General features: G+C 48.3%; 1 protein-coding gene and 1 pseudogene across 5 annotated transcripts in view; both read left to right on the plus strand.

Annotated features, from left to right (window-relative positions):
- Positions 1–5,643, plus strand: part of PAX2 (paired box 2) — an 89,092-nt gene extending 83,449 nt beyond the window's left edge. For 2 of the 5 annotated variants that reach the window (XM_016120063.2, XM_016120067.2), the window contains 3 exons: positions 431–532; positions 2,696–2,782; positions 3,269–5,643. In XM_016120063.2, the coding sequence (XP_015975549.1) occupies positions 431–532; positions 2,696–2,782; positions 3,269–3,390 (311 nt within the window). In that variant the 3' untranslated portion in view covers positions 3,391–5,643. Of the gene's footprint in view, positions 1–430; positions 533–2,695; positions 2,783–3,249 lie in introns of all 5 variants that reach the window. The other 3 variants (XM_016120065.2, XM_016120071.2, XM_036222203.1) reach the window with 2 other exon arrangements.
- A 12,558-nt stretch (positions 5,644–18,201) lies between these two features.
- Positions 18,202–18,330, plus strand: LOC118604381 (annotated as a pseudogene).
- Positions 18,331–18,810: the final 480 nt, after the last annotated feature.

An 18,810-nucleotide genomic window follows, 5' to 3' on the forward strand; every position in this document is an offset into this window, starting at 1 on the left:
GGGTGTCTTCCAAGCCTAAAGGAAAGATGGGGTGTTAGGGAGGAGAGATGTGAGCAAGATAATAGAGATCCATTTGGCTACTAGAGAGACCACAGCCAAATATCTTGCTGGGAAAGAGCAAAACAAGGTCATCCCCCTTTGGGTTTGGTCTACAAAGAGACATGAGCAAAGGCAAACACATATACACACACATGCACAGAGAGCTACACAGAGCAGACATGCAAACATACAACTAACATTATGACAATTCTTTAGGTAATGAACTTAGACCCTTGGAAAGGCACACCTGGACCTGCTCATCACATGCATCTCCATGTGTCTACACAGTTTTTTCCTCTCCAAGGGTCCTCTTTCCATGGAGTACCCTGGTATGAATAGAGACAGCCCCTTCTCTTCCAGGCCTCACCCCTTCCCCTTTGTGTTTTTCCAGGTCGTGACATGGCGAGCACCACTCTGCCTGGTTACCCCCCTCACGTGCCCCCCACTGGCCAGGGAAGCTATCCCACCTCCACCCTGGCAGGAATGGTGCCTGGTAGGTGACAATGCTGCAGCTGCCTAATTTAGGTGGGGATAACTAAATTGCGGGTGAGCTGCTGAGTGGTCTATAGTCTGAGGCTAGGGGTGGGAGGAAACCCAATAGTCCCTCCCCTCAGACCACTGCTATTCTGTTCTTTCCCTAGAGGCTGCATTTGGTCCCTCATCCTCCTTCATAAGAAATCAAAGGAGGGGGCTTTCAGAAGTGCCCCTTGTGTGCACCCCACTATATGTCATGGCCCCTCCACCCTCCCAAGCCTGTGCCCAGGGAGCACTCAGCCTCACCTCCACCCTCAGTGCCCCAGCCCACCCCCAGCCAGCTGACACTGCTTGGAAGAGCCTGCCCTGGTTTCCATGGAAACTTGGAGCCAAGAACCATTTCCAGGGGCATGTCAGTCACTCAGACAAAGCCTGGTCCACACCAACCCACAGGGAAGACTAGTGTTGAGAACCCACCCACCCCAGAGAGAGGAGAGAGCTAGTCCCTAAGGAAAGAGGAACAGAGGACAGATTATGGAAAGAACCAGAGAGGCTACCTTCAGAGAGATAAACTAGAGCACCCCCACATCTCCTCAGAGGAATCTGACCCTCTCTTTGCTCCTCAGAGCTCAGACCCAGCCCCTGTCTGAGGGCAGCTGGATTGGGCTGTGTAAATCAGAGGCAGAGACCACATTTAGGCTATGGTGATGGCACCTGGAGCTTGAGCTCTTCCCAACCCCTCACCCCAGATTGGGAGCCAGGCTTGAAGCCAAAGAAAGTTAAAGCTCCTATTTGCATAAACACCAAAAAAAAAAAAGAAAAAAAAAAAAAGAAAAAAACCCTGTTGCCTTAAAGAGAATGAGACTCACTGGGCCTGCACCCACTCCTGCTGGCTGCATTTTTCTGTGCCTCTACCCAAAAGCTCAACTCTCATGGCAGGGGGTGGATAGGAGAGGGTGACTGGCCCCAATCCTGGACTGTCCATCCAGGGACAGCACTGGGTAGGCAGAGGTACGGGGCATGGCAAAGAGGGCGCTGCTGCAGAGTGTGGTAGAACAGGGGCTGAAGGGAGTTAGATGTGGGGTTGGGGGAGCGGAAGTGTTTGGGGGCAAGGAGATTCTTCCAGGAAAATCCCAGCAGTGAGCAGGTGGGGACTGAAGAAGGTCTTAGAGCAGTGGGGGTGAGGGAGGAAGAGTCTGCAAGGAGGTGGGAATGAGGGGAGCCGCGGAGAGCTCATGGTGGCAAGGGGGGAGTCGTTAAACAGAATCTAGTGCTGATGAGGAAATTACACTTGTTTCATTAGCGATGGGGAAGGAGATAGCTCAGTTCCTCTTGGTCACAGTTGAGCTCAGAAGCTCATTATCCTGCTGCACGCATGCTTTCCCTCCTCGTCAATAAACAGGCTTTCCAGTGGCTGCATCCCCACCCCCACCCCAGCTCCCTCTCAGAGAGGGGCCCCTTCTCCTCTACTTAACCCGCGGTTAGGGATCACTGTAAACAGTCTGGGGTCATCACACAGGAGAAAGGGCGAGGGGGAAACCTGGAGGCCTGGCCTTTCTCCCGCGTAGGGAGTGAAGCAGCTTCCGACGGTTCCCAGCCCAGGTGGGCCCTGGGCTCACCGCTAGCGGACCAGCGGGCAGTCCACCTGCTCCTGACTGTCTCCCTCTGTTGCTGTGTGGCCCACGCATTGACTCTCTCGAGGGACAGGGGGTGGAGGGGGTGCCCCCACCCCTTGCTTTGGCACCGTGCTGAGGTGCTATTCTTAGGACTTTCTGGGACAAAGTGTCCTGAGGGCTTTTCTTCCGCCACCTTCTCCCTCTTCCACTCCGTGGAAGAACCAGAGCCTCCAATAAGAAGGCCCCCAGTGCAGCGAGGTAGGGTGCCTGGACCTGAAATAAACCCTTCCTGGGTGGCTCAGGGCGTCTCCCCGGGTGCGTGACCGCTCAGGCCCTCCACACCCGTGTGTGAGGTGCGTTGGTACTTCTGCAGCTCCCACACACCCATGGGCTCTCCCCAAGCAGAATCGGGGGATTACTGCCTCCGCCGGGCCCGCACGCTCACAGCCAGCATTGCGTTGGCCGCCACACCTGCACCTCCGACCCGAGGGAGGCCACCGGCCTGGCGCGTTGGGTCCGCCCCGGCGTGGCTCGTATCTGATCCCCACTCCCCCACCCTCTCGCAGGGAGCGAGTTCTCCGGTAACCCGTACAGCCACCCCCAGTACACGGCCTACAACGAGGCTTGGAGATTCAGCAACCCCGCCTTACTAAGTGAGTACGCCACCTGGCTGGCCAGCGGCTCAGCGCGTCCGCCTGCTGGCCCGCTCAGCCGGGCCGCTCTGGATGCGTCCGACTCCGAGCCACACGACCTCAGGGTGCTGGCCCGTCAAGCCCGTTAGTGCAGCCCTGAGCGCGGGATCCCTTGAGGACGCCCGCGCCTCTGGCTCTCCCTTCCCCTCTCCTCCCTCCACGCTTGCAGGATGGCCCTGCGCCGCCCCCACCCTCGACCCCACTGGAAGTCCCACAGTCGGGCGGCGGGGGTCGCCGATTGGGTTCCTCTCGCACCAGGTGAACGGCAGCGCTCCTAGAGACAACCTGCCTCGCAGCCCAGCCAAGGTCCCCCTGCCCGGGGTCCCGCCAGACCCCAGCCCCAGGAAGTCTTTCCTTTGCTTTTCTTTCCTTTTTTTGTCCTGTTTGTCCTCTCACCCAGCCCATTCTTCTCCTGTGTTAACTTCCAGGTTCCCCTTATTATTATAGTGCCGCCCCCCGGGGCTCCGCCCCTGCCGCTGCTGCCGCTGCCTATGACCGCCACTAGTTACCGCGGGGACCACATCAAGCTTCAGGCCGACAGCTTCGGCCTCCACATCGTCCCCGTCTGACCGCCCACCCCGGAGGGAGGGAGGACCGACGCGACTCGAAGCCTCCGGGTCACAGCCCCAGCCCCACCCCCACCCCAGGACGCCTGCAGCTCTTCACGTCACCCCTTCAAGGCCCGGACTCTACGATTGGAGCCGCAGGCAGGACCCTCAGGCCCAGGCTCCCTGCCCCCAACCCCGCCCGCCACCCCTCCTCTCCGGCCTGGACTGCGTGGCGCAGTGAGGAGGGCCCGACCCAGCTCGATCCAGCTCACCCTGGCCTCGCCGAAGCCGGCCCCGGAGCGGACCAGCCACAAAACGCCGAACTCTGGCCCGACCCGCCGCTGCACGCGGGGACACGTTTTTGTGACACACAATCAGCGCGGACTGCAGCGCGGCCCAGCCCCGGAGCAGCCCGCCCTGGCGCTCAGGCGCCGGGAGGACTCGCTGGAGGGACTGGGCAAAGGAAAATAAGAACGAAACGATTTTCTGCAGAAGGAAGAAGAGCCTCCTGCCTAACCCTCGGGGAAAAGTCGTTATTCCTGAGCCAGCCGGACTGCCCCTACCTTCGGAGTGTGCCCTGCCCCAGAAGGTGGAATGGAATGGGGGCATGAGGGCTGGGGTCTAGAAACAAAAAGGTGGGGGTTGTTAGGTCTTTCCAAGGTTGGGACCAAGGCACGCAGGCCCCAGCAGCCTGCACCCACCCGACTCTTGGCTCTTCCCTCCCTACTCCACCTGAACTGCCCAGGCGCCTCCTCCTAGTGACCAGACTCTCAGCCCCACCTTGCCCCTACCTCAGCGTCTCAGCCATCTGCTGACCTCCCAGTCTCCCCTCACTTCCGGCCTTTCCCCACCGTTCTCCATCTCTCCTCCCTAACTCGCCGCCGCATCAGAAACTCAGGACCAGTTTCCATAAGTCATGGGCACTGGTTTTCCCCATCGGTCGCTTGATGTCCCTCCCTGGGCACAGGCTCTCGGTCTGCCCATGGTAGGAGCAGGTTCTGAGTTGGCGTCTGAGCTATGGCGGGGTAGAAGTAGGGGGCCGCCCACTCCACCCCCAGCCTCTTCCTCCCACAGGAACTGAACAGAAACACAAAAAGTCTACATTTATTTAATATGATGGTCTTTGCAAAAAGAAAAAGAAAAAAAAAAACCCAACAGGCTGCTGCTTTGTAGAAAGATGGTGTGTGTCGTGTGAAGGCGAACCCCAGTGTATATAATCCCGCAGGTCCGCCCCGCCCCGTCCCGGTAGAGCCCCAGCTGCCCGCCCGCCCGCCCTGCCTGTAGATACGCCCCGCTGTCTGTGCTGTGAGAGTCACCGCTCGCTGGGGGGGAGGGGGGAACACAGCTACACGCCCTCAAAAGCACAGCACGTCCTGGGGGGAGGGGGGCATTTTTTATGTTACTAAAAAAATTACGAAAGAAAACTCTATGCAAAATGACGAACATGGTCCTGTGGACTCCTCTCGCCTCTGTTTCGTTGGTTGTTTCTCTGTAATTCTATGTTTTCGCTCTGTCCTCCGCATCTCTCTCTTGTACACCTCTCCCTTCTCTCCATCTCTCTCTCTCTCTCTCTCTCTCTCTCTCTCTCTCTCTCTCTCTCTCTCTCTCTCTCTCTCTCTCTCTCTCTCTCTCTCTGTCTTGGTCTCTTTGTCTCCTCCCTCGGCCTCTCTTCCCAGCCCTGCCCCGGCAGCCTCGCCCTCGTAGGCTAGATCAGAGGTGGCAGCTTGTCCCCTTGCGGCCGTGACCCACTAGCCCTGAGCCGCCGGCAGCCGGGCCGCCCCGCCCCGCCCCGTAGTTGCTCTCTTTGTAGCGGCAATGCGCCCTGCATGTCTCCTCACCCGTGGATCGTGACGACTTGAAATAACAGAAACAAAGTCAATAAAAGTGAAAATACATAAATAAATAAATAAATAAAAATCCTTAAACAAATGCGAAAAGGCTTGGAATCCTCACCCAGATGTCTCTCCCCTTCGAGCCTTTTTATTTGAAAAGGAAAGCAAGAAAAGAGAATAGTTTAAGGGAATTTCCGGCGCCCAGCCAGGCTCCAGTGCCCGGAGCCCGGTGGCAGGGCGCCGAGATTTGAACTTCGAGGCCCTGCCCATCCCAGTCCTTGCGGGGCTGGCCCGTCAGGGGCCCAGAGCCAGGACCCAGGGAACCCTCGAGAGAGCCCCTTGGACAGCTCTGGTCTCCTCGGCTACTCTCAGTGCGTCGGTTCGTTTTGATTCTTTTTTTTTTTTTTGTGCACATGATAAATAAATAATAAATAATAATTAATAATAATAATAATAATAAAATTTTGTATGTCACTCTCCATGGCTCCAGGTTTGTCTCTCCTTGTCTCTGGGACAGGCCTCCCCTCACACTGGTCGATCCCAAATAACCCTTTAATGATCTTCCCAGCTACACTCCCAACTGCGACCACCGTCCCCATCCCTTTGCCCAGACCCTCTTGAAGGCAGCTGAAAGCAAGTATAGACCCAGATGAGTGGGCCCTTCGGTAACCACCCTCCCCCACCCGCCCTGTCCTTGGGGCAAGGAGATTTCTGAAACTTCAGAATAACTTCGAGTTATGCATCCATACCAGGCCAGTGCGGTAGCCCTGCCTCTCCACCTGCACCCAGATTTAAGATTCAGGCTCTCAGAACACAACCTTGGAGTCCCTCTCTCGGTGGGTAGGGGGTTCTCTGCTATCCCAACTCCTTCCTCTGCTCCTCTGATCCTTGGAGCAGCCGTAATTTTATCCCCGGAGTCCCCACGAAGACCGCGGAGACAGCAGATGCGTGTCACAAGTTCCTTCGCTGCACATTTGGTTCTGGCGCAAACAGTGCCCAGCCCCGCGTAGACCCGAGGAGAACCTACCGGCTCCAGGGACCTCGCACGCTCCCAGTGTCTTGGGGGAGTCCCAGGCCCTGGCGGATAGCAGCTAGGATTGGTGTGGCCTGGGTGTTTCCCTGAGAGGGAGCACAGGAACCTGTCTTTAGGTCCGTCAGTTCTTCCTCTTCCATTCGTCCGCGTGGGTCTGCATGTCCCTGAGAGGGTCTGCGGGTGGGGAAGTGGAAGAACTGTTTGCTTTTTCAGACACTCTCACTGTTCTTGTGCCTCGTTGTCCAATGAAGGATTTGTGTATGTCCTGTGTCTCTGTTCCAGTTTGGAGGCGGGATGAAGTGATTGTCCAGGATTGTCCAGGTGGCATCTGAGATGCTTGGAAGGGAGTCCCCTCTCTATCCCTTCAGCCATCTCCCAATTCCAGCCTTTCCACAAAGGCTGCACCCTCTACTTGGTCTCCACCCTTGCAGGCTTTCCTTCTCTGCCCCTGGGAAACTTTTTCAGCTCAGCTCTCAGCTCTGCCTCCTCCCACATGGAAGGCTCTTGATGCTCTGAGTTGCCGGGGTTGGCTAGGGGAGCTGCTGGCAGGACCTGGAGGCAGACTAAGGAGTGGCTTTCCGTCTCGACTGGGGCCAGTGTGTCCCAGGTGCCTCCTTCCAACCAGGATCCCTGATGCTTTTCTTTCCCCAAGCCTATTTGCCCAGCTTCACCCCGATCATGTCACTTCAGGAGGATACACAAAATTCCCAATGAATTAGCCAGCCCCTAATTAACTCTATCCCTTTCCTCCTTCCTCCCCACCCATGGCCTCTCCCTATTCCCCATCTCAGCAAATGACAGTCCCGCCTTCCACCCTGCATGGTGCTGCCCATCTTGACCATCAGTCTCATAGAAAGATAGCCTTCGAACTTCTTTGATCATATACCCTATTAGTAAAAAAAATTCTTAATGTTTACTCTCAATATAATATTTATATGCTTATTTGATATTTAAATACTTATTTATAAATTCGTTAAATGTGCTCCTGGACTAACATATTATGAATTTTATAAGACATAGAAAAAGGATGAGACTGGAGTATATAGACGTAGAAGTTCTAATGTTCTCATCTTACCCCTAAATGGATTATCTTGCACACACACACACACACACACACACACACACACACTCAGAATATGTACAACCCACTTTGGAGACCCTGCTGAGAATCCATCAAAACCCAGCATGGCAGAACTCTTGACTATTGCCTGATGCCCAGTAGGCAAGTTCCTGGAAGTTGTAAGAGCACCGGCTTATCCTAGTCAATGCCGCCCTCATCATATATAGCAGGATACCTGTCCCCAGTACCTGACTTTGCCTCTAGGTCCCCCTAGACTGAGAACACTGCTCTACTCAATACATCAAATTAGGAGCCAGGGCCTCTTACCTGAGTCTCGCTAGAACGCCTTACTTTCTATTTTATTTCTGGTCTCCTTTATATAGATTTGGACAGCAAGAGTCCTACTGTTGACAGTGACATCTCTGTCCAGAAGCTTTCATGCTATGTCCTTTGTGAGGTGCTGGTTTCTGCTTGAAATCAGCCTTAGGGGGTCCAAAACATGTTCTATAGTCTTGACCAGATGCCTGTTCTAACTGCAGCCCTGAATACATACCCCAAACACAAATGGGGCCTGTTCTCCAGACTCAGTGTTCTCCAGAACTCACCTAATTCTGGCTCTGCTAGTCCTGTCCCCACCCTATCCCCACAGCTGAGGTACACCAAGTTTGACAGAAACAGATGAAGAAAGGTATCCTGGGTTGAGGTAACAGCAGGAGAAAAAACTTGATAGCATGGAAATATACCATATGGAATGCGGCTGGAGCATCAGGTGCCTGGGGACAGACAGAGGGGTTGGGGGCAGGTAGCAGGAGAGGAAGCTCAAAAGTAGTTGAAAGCCAGGACACTGTGCTGGAAATGTCAAAATAATATTCATCATTTATGCAGCTTCTTTAAGGAAGCTGCCTCACTCATAGCCCCTTCTGCCCATGTAACTACCATATTTGTGCCAATGACTCCAATCTGAGCCTGTCAGTTTCCCTCTCTTAGAACACAGGACTAAGAAGTGTGGAGAGAATGAGACCATTACCCATGAGAGGCAAAGCCTAACAGAGATTGTGAGGGGTTTCCCCAGTCTGCCTTTTCTCAATCAAGGACAGCTCCATTCTACCAGTCGCTGAAGCCAAAACTCCAAATCTTCCCTTATTCCTCCTGTCTTTCCTCTCCCACATCTAATGCACCAGCAAAACTAGTTACCTCTACCTTTTAAAAGAGATTCAGGATTGGACCACTTCTGACAATCTGCACTGTACCATCCCAGTCCAAGCCACTATAATCCTTCACTTAGATTTGCAAATCAAAGTTCTAATTGGTCTTCCTGTTTTCATCTTTGCCTCACCCACCCCAGTTAATTCTCTCCCAGCAGCAGAGTGACCCTCCAACACGTAAAGCAGATTATGTCCCTCCTCTACTCAGGGCCCTCTAGTGGCTCACCTCCCTGGAAGTCAGACTCCTAAAACTGATCTGCATGGCCCCGCCTGTTTTGGCTGTCTGCCCTCCCACCCCCACCTTCCTTGCTCCCCACCAGAACTCTTAGCTCACCTCCCATCACTTCCCCCAGTCACTGTTTCCTACCCCACCTATGTGCTTCAATTACACCAAGCATAAGCCTTCCCAAGGCATTCGCACGTCATGTGCTTTTCCCCCTAGACAGCCCTGTGACTGGCTCCCTACTTAAAGTCTCTGCTCCAATTTTACCTTATTAACAAGGCCTTAAATAAAATAGCACACATCCTGCCATCATTCTCTGTTTTATTTCCTTGCTTATCTACACTCTTCACTACCACCTGATAGATTACATTTTTTTTGGTTTATGTCCTATCCTCTCCCATTAGAATGTGAGCTCCATAAGGACAGATTTTTGTCAGTTCTTTTTTGCTACTATATCCCCATTGCCTGGGTCAGTGGTTGGCACACAGGAGATGTTTAATGAATATATGGTGGACAGAGAAATAAATGGAGTGATGAGGAAGAAGAAATTATGAGTAAGCAGGAGGCTGAGGCAGCGCCAAGAAACACAGTGTAGAGGGAGAGAAGTGGTAGGAACCTGCAGTCACGGGGAAGAAGGGCATGGCCCTCAGAGAGCAGCTGAGTTACTAACAAGGAGAAAGAAGGTAGATGCACTTCTCCTGCAGCCCAGTGGTTAGAGACTCATGAGCACAGAACTCCTTGAATAATCCCCACCATTACTTGGGGCGACTCTCTATTCCTTATATTCCAAAGCACCTATCATAGTCCCCAATGGAGACATTAAATGTGCACCCTCCTACCATTGGGAAATCGTCCATCCACCATCCTGTGTAGTTCTTGTGGGACTATCGGTCAGAGTGCTATGTCAATCAAAGAAACCATCAGCTCTTGACCATAGATGTGGGCCTGAGACCCATGTCTGGCCAATGGGGACCTCATGTTCCCTCCAAAGCACATAGACCTCAAATTAGGAACAATCAGAGTCTTCGCAGAAGTCTTGTTATTGGGTACAGGAAGAGAGAGGGTCTCCTCTTCTTTTTGTCCATGAACTGCAATCATGAGGGCTCTGGGGCCCTAAATACTCACTCTCCCCATGTGGAGAGTGCAGTCATGCTGGAGTCAGGCAGGGACATGTAGAGAAAAGGAGAGAAAGAGCTTTGGTAGTATCATTCGAACCTCTGGAGCCAACTAGGCCTGAAGCAAGACAACTTTTGGACTTCCAGGGTCAATATGTTCTTCTTTTCACTCAAACCAATGTGTTGAATATCTGTCAATTATTCAATATGTTCTTCTTTTCACTCAAACCAATGTATTGAATGTCTGTCAATTGTAACCAAAAAGTTTCTGACTTAAACAGTTCTGGCGGACATAAATGCCCTGTTAAGGACTTCGAATTTTTTTCTATAGGCATGAGAGCCACAGAAAGTGTTTGAGTGAGAGAGTGGTGTAGTAGAGCTGCATTTTTTTGGCGGAGCTCTCTGTCTATGATGTGAGGAGGGGTACAAGGAGAGATAGTAGGTCTGGGGAGACCTGTTTGAGCCCACTACAGGGATCCAGGCAAGAGATGATGGTGTCCATACTGTGGAGTAGCTCAGGAAAGACAATGACATGGAGGCATGACAAGATTATATTCTTAAGTGAAAAAGAAAAGTCTAGAACAGTGGAATATTCTCCCAGTTGCTTATATTTACATAAACATTGGAAACATGAACAATAATCTAGTGAGAATGGTCGCCTCTGAGCAGGGAACAGTGTGGATAGAGACCGGCTAAGACTGAGATTTCTATGAGTATATTTTTACTGTAATTTTGAATTTATTGAAAAATAAAATTAAATTTTTTTTAAAAAAAGGGGAGACAACCAAGTCCTTGACACATGTAAGCATAATTATTTAATGAATGCAACAACTTTAGATTTTTTGTTGTTGTATGGCTGAGGGAAAGGCCATTAGAGTTGGTGAATAGGGGAACATCTGGTGACCTGAAAGCTTTCTAAAAGTGGAGGGAGGGCCAGTGGGAGTTGGAGGGGAGGGGTGACTACAACCCGAGGAACCAGGAGGCAGAGCGTAAATAATCATTTCGAGAGGTTTGGAAGAGAGGGCAACGTGAGAAGGGCCAGAAGACGATGTGGTCAGTGAGCTCAAGGGGAGATTCTTTGTTGCTAAGTGCTATGGACAAACCTGCTGGCTGAGGCAAGGGTGGGAGGCAGAGGGGTTGAAAGGAGGCTGTTCAGAGATGGACATTAGGGGCTTATGGAAGGAGGCCTGAAATGATAGGGTGAAGGCATAGGCGTAAGGGGTGGGGAGGAACCAGAGAATTCTGCTGGGAGAAGGTCATGAGGGCATGGGGACTGCTAGGGTTGCTCAGAGAGATTCCAGAAGATTATTGATTGCTGTCTGCTGAGGAGGGTGTGACAGGGCTGAGTCCAGCCTTGAGGAGGATAGTTTTGGAAAATATTTTCTTGAGGATTCAAAAGGAAGTCTGTGAGAGCAGGAGCATGTTGCCAGGCAGCAGCAGGAAGAGCATACATGAGTGGAACATCCTTGGCTCCTCTTGCCCTGGCTAGATCCATCTCTCAGAACATGACATCCTGCCCCGCAAGATGACACTGCTCTCCACTCTCCCACCTCATCCACAGCTCTCTCCTCTATGTAACCACCCTACTTGATGAACCCCAGCAGCACCTTGGGCCCATTCTCATGGTCTGATCTTTGTGGTTGTCCATCCCCAAGTGCCCAGGTGTGGCCTCAGCTGCCTTGTACGAGAGGCCTATAGAACTTCTAGCCCCCATATGCAACCTAGAGGTAGAACAGAACACATATAGGTATGGCGGCATCTCCAAGCCAATAGCAGAGGAACCCAGAAGTTAGACCACAAGGTTACTGTGTAACCTTCAACAAGCACTGCTCCCCCCGCCCCCGCCTCTCTCTCTGTGCATCAGTTTCCTCATGTGTAAAACCAGATGGCCTCTAGGACTCCTTCCCACTTTGATATTCTAGGCTTCTGTAGTTGTATTCTGTGGGTACTCAGGCAAGTTCTGTAGCCAGGAGAAGTTCAAGAAAGTTCTCTAGAAGTGGGGTGGGTACATTTGGATGGGGAAAGGGATAGGGGCATTTTAAGCGAGAGAAGGAAGAGGTATGGTTTTATTTATTTATTGTCATCTCTCCCATCTGGGAGTTATGGAGTTAGTACTGCCTTTTCTTTCTTCCTAGTGTCTGCCCAGAGATTTCTAGAGGTGGGAGCTGAAAGCATTGATAAAGGAGAATGGTGGGGACCATTGAGGGAAGGGAGACAAAGGAAGCAGCTATTTGGGGCCAACTACATTTTCTGCCTCCCCTGGCACCCCCACCTGCCCAAACTATCCCAATACCCTAATTAGCCAGTCCCTTAGGCCCCTGTTAGCCAGGCCGGCTGAGCGCCCAACTCCCTAGAGACCAAGCCCCTTACCCCCCGGACTAATCAGCCCTTCGCTCTTCAAGTGCATGAGTGTGTGCGCATGCACACACACACACACACACACACACTGCCTTATTCTTTCCCAGAGTTCCAGGCCCCATTCAGTCTTCAGAGAGTTAATGTAGGGTGGTGCTGAATTCCCCAATGAAGACTCCCCCATTTGGTATGATTGAAGAATTGAGGAGAGGCCAAAGTTTGGTGGGTCATCTCCAATTCGGGGTTTTCTCTCAAACTTGTGGGCTCAAGGATATGTAGCAAAGGATGAAGCCATGACTGGGGGCGCTGTATGTCCCCTTAAGCCCTTGGGTCGGTGCCTCCCAGGACCGCACCTATGGTCAGTATTCACCCCAACCCAAACCCATCCCCCCTTCATCTCAGGCCCCCCATTCATCTCCCAACCTCCCTACCCCCCGACACTCGCACTGTCAGCCCAAACACATGATAAATTGCCCTGTCAACAGAATTCATTCAGGGACCAATTAATTCCACAGAAATGAACCAGGAGCCATCAGTTGCTGAAAAACTCAGAGTGCAGGGAGCGGAAGGAGGGGGTGCAGGCGGGGGGTGGGCGGCAGAGGAGGGGACAGGGAGGCTGGGGAAGTTAGTCTGACAGAAATTGGTCATTTAATGCTTAAGTGCACGCTAGACAGCCCTGTCATCGCCCGCGGCCCCCGCACGGGATTAATTATCGGAGGAGGTGAGGGCAGCCCAGCCCAGCCGAGCCGTCTGTCACCAAGCGAGGCTAGAGTCACCCAGGACTTGGGCCACCCTGAGTCCACTTCCGAGTCTCCAGACCTCCTGCTCCCTCAGCTTCTGGGTTCCCCCAGATCCCAATCTTAGACCCAACTTCACATCTTCGACCCTCAGCCATACTTAGTCATTAGCTACCCCAATCAGGAAGCTTTCTTTGACCTCTTGACTGGGTTAGGTCCCATAACTTACTATACTTCTCCATCATTACCCTCAACCATCTTGGGTGACTTTTTGTACAGAGCCCAAAACATATTGTCTCACCCATGAATCCTAATCTGAGGTAATGAATGGCATTATCTTCCACTCAAAAGTTCAAGCCAGAATCCTGCCAGTTTTTCTTGTTTCCTTCCTCTCCCTCATCCCTCTCAATGGATCAGAATCTAAGCCCTGTCAGTTCAACCTCCTGTAAACATATCAAGTCTGGACCACTTGCTTCTAGCTTTCCCCTATTACCCAAGGCTGGGCCACCAGCAGCTCTGCTTGTTCTCTTGATTTAGATTTTTCCTTGCAATTAGAGTTATCTTTAAAAATGCAAATAATATCCTGCTGTACCCTCCCCCAACCCCTCTCCTATACACAAATTCCAGAGTAACACTCCTTGGTGGACTACTGTGGGCCTTCAGGTGATTCAGTCCAAACTTTTAACTTGACTGGGAAGGCACAAAACCCCAGTCTCTGCCACTAGCCCAGCCTCACCTCTGGCATGCTTTCCCTCCTCTCTCTGCTCCAGCCCATTGACCTTCCCTTCTGGCCTTTGCACAGCTGTTCTTCTCTCAACCTGAAAAATATTTTCTACTCTACAACCCCCACCATTCACTTGACTAACTCCTATTTATCCTCGAAATCTCAGATTAAATGTCACTCTCTCCAGGAAGCCTTCAGTAAACACTTGATGAGCTTTTATAGCTCTCAAACTTCCCCATTCATCAACATGTCACCCTACTTGTGCATTGTCTATCTTTTCACCAAAATGTTAAGTTGCACAAGAATGGAATCCATATCTTTATCCTTAGAGCCTGGCACTTAATGGATACCAGAAAGTATTTGTTGAAGAAATAAGTAAATGAATAAAGACCCAACCTTTTCCAGGCTCTGTCTGTGCCCTGACTCTGGAGCCAAGGTCCCCAGAGTCAGACCTCTCCTAACAGCCAAGACAGGCTGCTGGGGGTGACTGGAGAGATGAGAAACCCTCAGGAAACACTCAACTTGTAAGCCCATCAGACTGACCCAAACCAGCTGTGCTAAGTGAGTTCAGGTGAGAAAGAGGCTGCTGAGAGCTGGAGGTTAGAATGATAGAGAGAATGGCTTGGGGGACTTCCTAGAAGAGCAAAGCCCATGGTCTGAAAGAAGCATGCTCTGCACAGATATGTGGGTTGGCTGAAGCATGAGATGATCAGAGGAGGTGGAAGATAAATAGCTGGAAAGAGAACTTTCCAAAACTGATTTTGATATATTTACCAGAAGTTGAACTGACAGGACTTGGATACTGATTGGATAAAAGGGATAAGGAAGAGGGAGGCCAGTTTTGAAGAGCAATGAATGCCAGGCTGGGTTTGCCCTTCTTCCTGCCCTTGATGGTGAGTGAGAGGGGTGGGGTGGGGGTGGTCATTGACTGCTTCTAAAGATGGCCAGATTCAAAGTTTTATTTGCAGAATTAATTCTGGCTGCTAGACAGAGTGGTTTAAGGGTAAAGTTGAAGCAGGGAGATCATTAGAAGGCTGGCGCAATTATGAGAAAGGGATTGAGAGTGAGAATGAGAGAGAGAGAGAGATTGAGATTGACCTGTGGAGGAGGATGAGGTGAGCTGAGTGGGCTCCATTTACAAGAAGCCCAAAAGGCCTGATGGCAGCCTCACCAAGATGACATATCTGGACTTGGCTGTCAATTGGACCTAAAAGTGAGGTAGAGAGATAGAGCAAAGATGATTGCCTTCAAGGTTTGTGTTCCAAGAGGCTGGGTGGTCAGTGGAGCCATCAGCAGAGATCAGAAGAGAGGCTGACTTGAGAGTAGAAACAAGGAGCATGACTTTGTATACTGAGTACACCTGAGTTTGACATGCCTGAGCATGATATCAGGGGGTGAATTAGCCTTGAAATATAGAATTGGAAGATACACCTTTCTGCCCCCACTCTCCTATCCTCTAAATTTGCATTTAGTTAGAATGGGCCAATGTAATTTTGTGACAAAGTGATAGTATAATACTGAAATAAAGTGATCCTACAATAATATAATGCAATAAAGTTGTGTCACCAGGTACAAGTGATAAGATAGGGCTGTAATGATGTAATCCAGAAAAAGGATAACCATGTGACAATTTACTAAAATCAACCAGAAAATGATGGCTCAATGCACTAACTAACAATATGGGGCTGCATTGTAGTAATGAAGTAACCATGTAATCAGTGACACTGTAGTGCTGAAATGACTGTAATGAGGCACACAATTCAGCAACCAAAGGATAACCTGACAGTATAATCATGTTAACTCAGTAATGATATACTGACATAATGATGCAAAGAATGGTGATGATGTCACACATTAACAAAGCTTCAAGGACAGTGGAAGGGAAGAGGATAGAACTCTTAACCTGAGCCCAGGGCCTTGAGAATGGAGTAAGAGAGCCCTTTGGAAGTTTGAAAAGAAGCTTCCTCAGGATGCAGCAGAAGTCTGGAAGCAGTTTCTAGAGAGATGATACAGTCTGGAACAGAGAGGAGCTGAGCCAAGAAAGGAAGTTGGAAAGGCAAGAAATGGTGGTGGCTTTGCAGAGCAGGACACAGCTCTATGAGGCTGGCCAGAATGAAGGGGCCTTGGCTGAGGTAAGAAGGAGGCAGCCCCTGGCTGATGAGTAGTACCTGATGGCATTCAGTGCAGCATTCTCAATGGACCCAAGAAATGTCTGCTCCTTCAGGAGCCAAAAGGGATGGTAAACTACATTTGGTACTTATAAGATTCTTGGAATCATCAAATTGACAAGAATATAAAAGAAAAACCCAAAGCTAACAAAAATGCAACCGAAAACAACTCAATATTTAGTGTGTGCTAGACACTGTGCTCAGGGTTCTTCCTGCATTATCCACAATAACCCTGCTAAGGAAGTTTTATTATTTCTATTTTACAGATAAGGATAATGAGACCCAGACAGATTAACTTGTTTGCCCAAAGTCACACAGCAAGTAAGGAATAAAGCTGGAATTTAAACCCATTGCTATTTCCCTTTAAAACACATCCATGCCCTTGTTATTGTGTGTCTCCTTTACGAACTGTATGTCCTTAGATAAGAGGCAAACCAGGAAGCAGATTGAGCTATAGCATACATAGGTAACATATTCTTAAACTAAATTTTAGTAAAATACCAATGTTAAGGTGAATAAAAATATGTGTAATAGGCAACCATTTGTCTAAAAAAGAAAGAAGAATATGAATATATATACTTATTTGCTTACATTTTACAAAATGGAAAGATAAACCAGAAAAAATTTTTTTTAATGTTCATCTATTGAAGAAGACAGACACAAAATGGAGAGGACAGGGTAGAAGGTAGACATCACTGATTATATCTTATTTTGTAAAGTTGACTTTAGAACCATGTACACATTTTACACAATAACACAATAAAATTAAGTAAAAAATAAGCAATCCCCAAAAAGGCAAAACCAAAATGAAACAAATAAACCTATCTATTGAGTTGGAATCATAACCACATAGGGAGAAACTATTTCAAAAAATTTAAAACCTAGTAATTGACTGTAGACACATTTACTAATGGGACATACAGTAAAAAAGCAAACCAATAATGATGTTGATGTTCTTGGAGTTTTTTTTTTTTTTTTTTTGGCATGGGAGAAACAAAGGGAAGATCAATGAAGATAAGTAAAATCCTTGTAATCCTGGATTTCAACTGGACACATTAGTATTAATTTATTGCAGTTTGCTTTTTCAAAAACTGTGTTTTCTGGCTCTGTCCACTGAAAAGGACAAAAAGCTGATCAACTCAGTAGCAATAAGCACCTCTAGTCCCCAGATTGTGGTCTTTAAATACCACAGTAACAATATGGGGTATTGCAGTAAAAGGAACTAGGACTCTTTGGGGGAAATGGAAGATACCAAATCTGAAACTGGAATGTACAAGGTGACCTGGAAATCTTGTCATAAGAGAAAGCAAGGAAGCTATTAAAGACTACTAGGGTCATTGAGAAAGGACTTAAGTCCAAGTTAGAGGCTCACACTGACCAACAATGAGAAAATTGAGCATCAGTGAGAATAGCTACAACTGATTGAAACTCATCGAATGTATTTAAATCCATGAACACATAATTATACTTAAAATAAATATCTTATTGATCTTCTTTGAAGAATACTAAGAAACTATCTCATTATTTAGGAAATTGATAAATAAAGAGAAAGAATCAAGAATTTCTTTTTCCTTTCTTATGCAAACTATAGTCTAAGAAAACCAAACAGTAGGTGAAGAGAAGTTTCTCTTTACAGAAATCTCACAGCTAATAAATGAAGAAGAAATAGATAGAATTAGGATATCAACATTTTGTAACCCCCAGTGGAATAATAGATCTAGGCAATGATCATCAATGGCTGTTAATTTCACAAAAAGAGAAAAACAGAACATTATGTGCCTCTTGACGAAAATACAAAACATACACACACAGAAATAAACAAAAAACTCTATTAGGTAATATTTCCAAAAAATCAAACCTGATTCTGATCAAGCCTCTAGATGTAACTATCATTTAACAGACAATACCATGAACAGAGAAACCACAAGGATGCAATCTGATTTAGGATCTTGCTTGTGTAGTTTCCCCAGACTGTGAGAAACTGTAGGAAAAATAATCTGAAGAAATTGCGAAGGGCCAGGGGGAATGGGTAGACTAAAGGATACTTAAGAGATATATCAACTAATTGCAATATGTTTGAATTTTGCAAGTAGTTAAATAGAGGAGGAGGAGCAGGAAGAGCAAGAAGAGGGGGAGCAGTAGGAGAAGTTACCAGGTAATCAGGGACAAGTAAACACTGTCTTAATTGCACATTATGAAGTTTTTTAGATGTGCTAGTGATGTTATGGTTATTATTAAAAGTCCTTTTATCTTAGAAATTGAAATTGAAATATTTACAGATAAAATTATATAATTTCTGGGATTTGCTATAAAATAATATGGAGAGTGGAGTGGCTGAGAGCTACATTAAACAAGACTGGCTACAAATTGATAATTCTTAAGCTTTATGCAATGGCAGTATTGTAACCAATGAGGTTTATCCAAGGCACAATTATTGCTAATTAAATTGATTATTCCTGGAGCTGGGTTCATTATACTATCCTCTATATTTTTATATATGTTTGAAACTTTCAATAATAAAAAATAAAAACTTTCAATAACAAAAACTTTCAATAACAAAACAAACTAGTTAAATTTGGGGATAAACATCTACCCCATCTTGACTTCCAGAAAGCTGACAAATGTCTTCAATTCATCAACTAGCTAAGATGGAGATTCTGAAGAAACTGATCAGCTCAAAATAAAATACCTCCAGATTTTGGCAATTGAGATCTCCCACAAAAAATCTGAATCTCCACCTTATTACTGTTCAGTGATGTCTACTAATCAACAGAGCACAAACCTGCACACAGAGTTTACAAGCAATATTTCACTGCCTTACTTTTGTGTATTCATGGACAAAAAAGGATATTAATAGTTTAAAATAAGCCTCTAACATGAGGGATAGAGACCAGAATTAACTACCACAAGAAAAAGAACTTAAAAGAATCAAAGACAATTGAGGGAAAAGAGAAAACTAAAAACAAGACAAAAACTGTCTATAATTTAT

This window comes from Rousettus aegyptiacus, unplaced genomic scaffold (assembly GCF_014176215.1).
Source record: "Rousettus aegyptiacus isolate mRouAeg1 unplaced genomic scaffold, mRouAeg1.p scaffold_m13_p_6, whole genome shotgun sequence".
NCBI lineage: Eukaryota > Metazoa > Chordata > Mammalia > Chiroptera > Pteropodidae > Rousettus > Rousettus aegyptiacus.